Source organism: Phallusia mammillata, chromosome 8 (assembly GCF_965637545.1).
Source record: "Phallusia mammillata chromosome 8, kaPhaMamm4.hap1.1, whole genome shotgun sequence".
NCBI classification, from domain to species: domain Eukaryota; kingdom Metazoa; phylum Chordata; class Ascidiacea; order Phlebobranchia; family Ascidiidae; genus Phallusia; species Phallusia mammillata.
In genome coordinates, this window is record NC_137259.1 from 16,810,564 (window position 1) to 16,818,838 (window position 8,275).

At 34.9% G+C, this 8,275-nt stretch overlaps 1 protein-coding gene across 1 annotated transcript; it reads left to right on the plus strand.

Moving 5' to 3' along the window:
- Positions 1-207: 207 nt before the first annotated feature.
- LOC145205064 (WD repeat-containing and planar cell polarity effector protein fritz homolog) lies at positions 208-7,641 on the plus strand. The gene is made up of 14 exons (XM_080077707.1): positions 208-360; positions 573-787; positions 1,294-1,405; positions 1,470-1,574; positions 1,999-2,143; positions 2,534-2,609; positions 2,855-3,000; positions 3,381-3,615; positions 4,123-4,284; positions 4,845-4,968; positions 5,838-5,928; positions 6,156-6,352; positions 6,972-7,061; positions 7,269-7,641. Exons 1-14 carry the CDS (start codon positions 303-305, stop codon positions 7,325-7,327), a joined length of 1,815 nt encoding a protein of 604 aa, XP_079933833.1. The 5' UTR covers positions 208-302; the 3' UTR covers positions 7,328-7,641.
- The last annotated feature ends 634 nt before the right edge of the window (positions 7,642-8,275 follow it).

The window sequence follows — 8,275 nt, forward strand, 5'->3', positions numbered from 1 at the left end:
AGTCTATCTATATAATTTATTATTAGGATGTACAAATGTAATTGCGTTTGAATAATTTACTTTTTGCTTTGATTTCAATACAACTTTAGTAATAAATTACTTTTTCTTGCAATAGCATCGGGAAAACATATTTCTCTCATTGGATATTCTGGCAGAAAAAAAAGCCCCTATTTGTTGCATCGTTTATTTAAATTCTTACATAAACAATTGTGCTCAAATAAAAACTTGTTTATGAGTTTAACGTGTCTTTTTACGAAGCAGGTTAATCGCTTGTACAGATACTGAATGTAATTTGTGACCACATGGCTGGTTTTGGATTCAGTCTGAAGTTTTGGACTTTGCAACAAAATCTTATTTCAGGTATTTCAAATTGCGAAGACTGCTTGATGTATAAAATAAATAGAAAACCAAATAATATAAATTAAGAATACTGAGTTAAGGTGTGTCAGATTTTTTATCAGTGATTTATAGTGATTTGCTGTTGCTGAAAAGGGCTAATGGATGAATGTAACCATAAAAAAAACGTTCCTACTTTTGTTGGATATTTTGGCTTAAACCATTTTTATTACCAGATAAAGATATTGGTGTGACTCAATTTTATGACAAAGAAGTGGGTAGTGGTGAATATTACAATGCAAAGAAGGCATTTGTAACCAGTCGTGGCGAAATTTGGACACCAAGAAATAAGAGACCTTACAAGTTGAGGGAAAATATCAAACTTCTTGATGAGGCTTTAAAGTCCAGTAAAGTGCTTCATGTGAAATGGAGCCAACAAAACAACTTGCAGGTAAGGCTTATACTTTATGTACTCCTCCACCTTGTTTTTAAGGCTACTTTATGTCAAACTACTCACATTTATAAAAGTATACAGCCATTACATCATAAATAAGCTGGTAAGAGTTGTTGTTTTAAACTAAAAAAGTCTCATCAATGCACCCGGTGACAAGACATTGACTGCATAAACAAGCACATTAAGACACTTTAGTTGTTTGGCTGAAAGAGACTAAAAAGCATTGTGGCATCAAACAGATTTGATAAGGCATAACATTTTAACCCTTTACGCCCAACTAACAGGAGGGTCGCAATGTAGCAAAACTAGTGTGTATGATCAATGTCTTGTCACTATTTGCATGATTTACGACTTTGTAAGTTTTGTGTCCACATTACCATAACATGTAGTGTAGTAAAATTTGAAACAGATTACAGCAGTATATAGAACATACAGCAACATTAAAATAATCTATGGGTTCGCAAAATGCCAAGCAGTTTATAAATAACTATATCTTTTGTCAGCTGTCTTTGAGTTCTGGTTTGCTTGCTGATGCGAATTTAACAGAATCTGGTGAAATTCAAAAAATTACCTTTGAAAAAAGTTTAATTGGAAAAATAACAAACCCATCATCAGGTACTACAAGTTTTTATGCTGTTTGAAACTCAATCAATTCTAATTCTTGTCCAAATTTACCCAGGGATCTATGCAAGTACTTTTGCGTGCTTTGCATTTGAGGAACAAAGCAAGTTGTCATTTTTTACTGTGAAATCTGAAATCAAAATTTCAACTGTTGATATTCCAGGTACAGTATTAAGACTTTATAAACTTTACAGTGCTTCCTAAATATACAAACTCCAACAAAAAATTCTTAAGCATATGTTTTATGTGCATTTAACAATGACAGTGCACAAATACAATATTATATGTATATATATAATACAATAAATTGTGTTTTTTTAAGGTGTCAAATTTCTCCAGCGGTTTCCCAAAATTTGGAAATGGCTATTTTTTGGCATTTAAATGAAACACTTGCGGTCTCTTAAAACTACTTAGCGGTCACCCAAACCAAACCTTAAAAAAAACTGATTGGAATAACAGAAATAATGTCACAATTTAATGTCTAGCTTAAAATGTTACTAAACATGCCAAACATACAACTATTATAAACAATAATCTAGTGCAATTTTTGCCCTACAATGTCAATGTACAATTCACATTGTTTGTAGGCCCCCAAGCAAGGTTGAAAAGACATCTTATGGCTAATATGGGTGAGGATATGTTGGTTTGTTGGTGGAAACATGGATCTTGGGTGCAGACAGCTTCAGAAAATGAAAGACTTAACCTTGTATTATTGGGATCCTCATTTGGAAGGTAATGCAAGAATCTTGTGTTTCTTATGCTTTTTTTACATTATCTATACAGCACACAAATGTAGTAAACAGCACACAAATGCAGTGCCCCATTAATTCGTAACCATTACAATCATGTATATCCGTGCATTTACTTTTATCCTTGTGCTAAAGCCAATTTATAGAACTACTTGTAATGCTATTATAATTCTTGAGTTTATACATATATATAAGCATACAATAGAAACTGTTCAATTCCACAATAAGAATTATTGTCCAGAACGCATTCACAGTGGTGTACTGGTGTATGTTATATAAATTATATACTGTTTCTAGAAAACATAGTTTTTTTCTGTCTGGTTCCATGATTTTCACTTATGTGCAGAAGATGTTTAATTTTGTCTGTTTTTAGACTTGAAGTTTTAAGTTCCATTAAAACTGAACATGATCTGATTGCTGTGGAATTCAGCCAAACAAATACAAACCAGGTAATTTTAATCTCTTGAATTCATCACAAATGCAAATGAATCTGGTTTATCACATAATTCATTTCTTGCCTAGGGATCGTAAATCCCAACCAAAACCATTCGTTTAGAAAATCTTCCAATAATTGCACTAAAACAGTTTAGCATGGTTATGCAAATAACTGCATTTGTCTGTGTCATGGAAAGTAACTTCTTTAAAGCCTTGTGACGTGTATTGTAGAAAACATGTATGTGTGTGTGTATTTCAGGTATTAACACTGGAAAAGTCATACAATGTTCGCAATGAACGTCATCTTGACTCTGTAGTTTATGAATGCACAAGAAATAAGATTCAACGACTTAATGTTATTTCATTTTCTCTTAAACATGGTGTGTTATCATCAGCAAGAAACAGGTATTGTAGTAGTTTATGTTGATATATTTTGCTGTGTGTCTTTGCAAATAGGCCTTGTGCAGCTGTAATAACTCCCAGTTACAACTGTGCAATCAGTTCGCAGAAACAACATGTTTGGTAACATAACATGTATTTACCATTTGTTTTTTACTACAAAGAAGCAGTTTGAATTGATATAAAAATGCATATTTTCAAACTCTTTGCCTAGTTTATCTAGGTGTGCTGAAATTTATGCTTCCAACCTTTATTTTATATTCACAAAGTTTGTTTCTACTTCCAGAAATGCACAAAAGATATCAATCTTCTCAAAGAATTAGAGTGCTTCAATTACTTTGACCATAATCTAGTTTCTTTCTTACATTTTCCTTACTTCATTTCAGAGACGAAGATCGTTTGGTGGTGGGATGCAGTAATGGTAGCATTGTTCTTTTCGACTTAGTAGCCCAAAAACGAGTTGCCGTGGTTACAAGACAGGACCTTGTTCCAACCTCATTGTTATTTACGGATGGGCTAGTTGTTGTCGGAAGTAGTCAGGGTCAAATGGTGATTTATGATAGTGCACTCAATCCACTAAAGTTCTTTAACATGCAAGAGGATGAATCAGATTTAATTAAGGTATATAAGTCAGAGATACGTAAAATTATTCAAGCTATGCCATGACCTTATTTTATTGGGCCTAAGAAAGGCTGTTTGAACTAACTTAAAAAGTTGTCAATAAACTACTGTCTGTTTCCATTGGTCTACCTGCAGTGTGTTTTAATAATGTACACAACCTACATTCTAGGACAAATGTGTTGTTAAGATATCTCAAAAATGACTGTTAGTGTGTTTATACACAGCACACAATAAGACTTTGTAAATAAACTGTTGCTGCTTGACATAATGTGTTAACAAATTTGTCGATCTTCCAGCAGCTTTATAACAACTTTGTGTTTTTAATTATGTCATTACTCTGATGAAGGTGTCTTGTGAGGGACACGAAACGTTGGCATATTATAATAAAAAATGCTGAGATACAAATTTGTTAATGCCATTTGTAAACTGCTTAGTTTTATCTGGGTTGTCATTTTGAGATACCTCAATAACACATTTGGCCTAGAATAACCCGGTTTTTGTTCATAGCTTTCCAGTTACCTAACATCAGAAAATGGTTTGCTGCAAATGACCGCAAACAACCACAACACAATGATATTGACTTTTAGTGGAGGACCTTTGGCGCTTTTCAAATTGGAAGGCAAACTTGGGATCAATGAGATTTTGCACAGACACATCACAAATTTTAAGGTAGTCCAAAACTTTTGTATATTAAGTTTGATGTCACCATTTTTGCTTTATTGTCTCGCTTTGAATTTTAACAAATCTAGCTTTTTAGTCATTGTAGTTGTTGAGTTTAAGAAGCCAAATATGGAGATATGCATTAAACCAGTGGTTCCCAACCTTTTTTGTTACATTCCTCCCTTTGCCCATTTTCGAACTATTCATTCCTCCCAATAAGACGAAAAACAAATATTACATAAAAAATGTTAGCAATTTGAAATAGACCTTATAATTAGGGAGGTCCATTTCAGAATCCATTACAACTGGTTCCAAATGTGAACCGGGTCCAAATTATACTGGACATAATAATGTAGATGCAAAGATATTCTGTAACATTTCTAATGTATTTTTTTTACAGTTTTTATGAAATTCCTCCCCTGAACTCATAAAATTCCTCCCTAGGGAGGAATTCCTCCCCGGTTGGGAACCACTGCATTAAACTAACGTTTTTTATTAACGTTTGGCCTTCACTTTTATTACACTTGTTTGTGACCTTAATTTTTTTCGATTTTGTTCTACATTTTTAGATTGAAGAAGCTGTAAGGTTACTGTGCTCTTTGAACTGGAACTACAATGACGTAGAAGCTTATCACGGTCTGATGAACATTGCAGATCACCTGATGAAACAACCACTTAACCACGACAGAGAATGTAATAATATGTTTGTATGGTTTAAAACCATCAATCTCAAAATATTAAATTTTACTCTTTCCTTTTGTTAATCCTAGTAACCTTTACCATAGAGCAGTGGTTCTCTTTTTATCTTCTGACACACCGACAAATAGTATTTTTTTAGGACACTTGGTTGGCAAACAAAAAATTGTTATAAGAAACGTATTATACAACTTTTACATGATGGGTAATGCTGTGCTTGGCTACAAATTGGTTTCAAATGAGCTTCTAGCGTTTTTGCGTGCCCCCGCATTTCGTCATTATACTGTTCAAAGATAAAATTACTACAAAAACGAACATTTCACGTAGGGTTGTCGAGTCGATTAAAATTTTCCAATTCCGACTCCACTTGTTCAAATTGTTTCGACTCCCGACTCCAACTAAAAACAAAACATTTATGTCACCCTTAGGCCCTTTCAAAAGTGAAGAGTCACCAAAACTGTCAATACTCTGACTCGGTCTATTAAAAACGAGTGCAACCCCACCCATGGGCGCCGGCACGTAGGGGCAAGAGGGTGCACTGCTTTGTTTGTGTATCTGGTGTTGTTTCAATAGCCTATCGCTTTTATGCTCTTTGAACAAAATGTTATATAGTTGCGTGGTTGTGCAGGAATTTTTCATCGTTGACGCAAATCTACTGCATATATTTTATGCCATGTGTACATAATTACTTGATACAGTAATTTATCTTTACAAGTGTGTATTCCCCCCACCCCCCTCCTTGGAAAAAATTCAGCCGGCGCTCATGACCCCACCTTAAAAAGAGTCTAGTTTCACAACTCTGATTCACGCCAATTTAGAAAAGTTAGGGTGAAATGATTAGAAAGCAAGTAAAACGATATTTTTAGTGCAACTGGAGGCAACGTTTTCTTCGTTCTATTCTTCACCTCGACCAATATCTGACGGAGTTGTGTTGAAATACAGACACACCATAGGCTGGTACGTTATTTTGCATCTAAAAAGTACAAAACAAAAACTATTATCTGCATTATTAATTCTTGATAAATCCAAATGCTTTTTCCCAATTCTGACCACTGCTCTTTTTACATATCTTTTAATGGAAAGCACAAAATATTATAATTCAAAGTAAATGCACTATTAGTTGTTACTTAACTTCAACCCTTTTTTAATACAAAATACCTATATCTGCTGCCATCTTGCGTCAGTTACGCCAGGCGTTTCTTTCACCACTTGCTGCGCTACCGGCGCTTCGAGAAAGCCTTTCTGCTCGCGAAGGACATCCATTCGTCCGATCTCTTTCTGGATATTTACTTTGAGGCGAAAGAGGTGGGAGACAACCAACTTGCCAAACTTGCAAAGTTAAAAGCAGACGAGATTATAGCAGCCGAGTCCTCTGACGGTGGTAAGTTGTGTAGATCAGGGGTCGGCAACCTTTTTTGCACTGCGGCCCGTTTTTGAAACTAAAATTTTATCGCGGACCGGTGTTCAAGAAACTACAAATATTTGGCAATAAAAACGCTTAAATTAGTTTATCATCCACGGGATATATGGGCAAAATGTTTCATAGCATTAAACTTGCAAAATTATACGGCCCGGTAACGAACTCCTCGCGGACCGGTACTGGGCCGCGGACCGGCGGTTGCCGACCACTGGTGTAGATTATGTAATAGCAAGCCAGTTTTCATGCACTACTAGTAATTCTGTGATTTTCAACCGCAGGGAGCTAAAAGTAAATTGCCGTTTGATTTAGTTGGCTCGTCGGGGGTTATAGTAGTTTACGAAGCCTTGACATCTGAGTACCGTAATATATTGCGTACATTCAGGTACACAAGACACAGACTTAAATAGTAGCTTCAATAAAAACCCAAATTGCCAGCGATGTGGAATAAAACGTTTTCATTTTATTGAACAGACGTTTCGACAAAACAGTCTGATATATGACATTAAAATAAGCATACGATTTCAGCGACAGAGTTCGATGTGTTCCCGGCCCGACTTAAAAATCGCATATTTTTCATTAGAATCTGTACAAGACGCGATCCCTGTGCCTGAAGTTATTCTACAAACCGCTGCTAGTCATCGTCTTGACGAAGTGCTCGACGAAACTGAAGGTTCGTTGCCTAGTTGTAACAAAAGCTTACGTTTGTTATTGTGTATGAAAGGACAAGCCATTTACGGCATTGAAATAGACAAAACATAGCATTTATGTTAGCAATACAGAATGTTTTTGAAATCTAATTTAAGAATATGTTTTCCAACGTATGTCCTATACAATATGCCTGTTTCATCTTACAGTCTTACTTGTCTAATTATTCCAGCAAACAATCAACGAAACACTGGCAGTTCCCTAAAAGTTACAAATCTTGGTTACGTCTGAAACTGCTTGATGACGCCATAATGATATTGCCTTACAGTCATGGGATGACGTCTTCTGCATGAAAGGTGGAGACGAGTGACGTTGAAGTATAAGTTTGCAAATAAGAAAATAATTTTCGTTTGCACTTTTTCTTTTTTGTCTACACGATTTTTGTACTGTCCGATTTTAGATGCACGTTTATTTTTATAGATACCTTAAATATGTCATATCTGTTTTGTCTTTGCAACTTCGGTGACGTTACCACAAAAATTTTTCTACGGTACTATTAAAATCAAATGTGTCAAAATATAGATTTTCTACAATAAAAAGAGACACCCAAGAAAAACTCCGATTAAGCTGTAAATAAGAAACGTTGGATTGAAAACACAACGTACAGAAAAAACAGTTCAGGCAATTTACCCATGCACAAGGGCAAAAAAATGTATGTGGAAAATTTGAATTTGAAACATTTTAGAAACAAATCTGTTTGCTTCAATCAAGTACAGTAAAAGTCAAGCCTTTTAAATTGCGATAAGCATAAAAAACGGGGATACCTGTAATTGGCAGCCAACTTATCATGTATGTGGTTATGTTACAAACACAAACGTTTGTACATACTTTTACGTTAAAGTCGACCTGAGTCACATACGGCCGTTTGGTTGGCTTTGTACGGCCTATTGAATACGTAACGGGATATTACAAAAAATGCATACATGTCGACTATAGCTGCATTCAGTGTTTTTTTAAGGTGTTTTGAATTTCTCCAGCGGTTTCCCAAAATTTGGACTTGCAACTACAACTACAGTTTTTGGTATTTAAATGAAACACTTGCGGTCTCTTAAAACTACTTAGCGGTCACCCAAACCAAACCTTAAAAAAAACCTGGCTGCATTACTTTATTAGTTTTGACATTTACTCTTGTCACTTGTCGAAACAGTGGTTTTATAATATTGATATTTTTGCAGAATT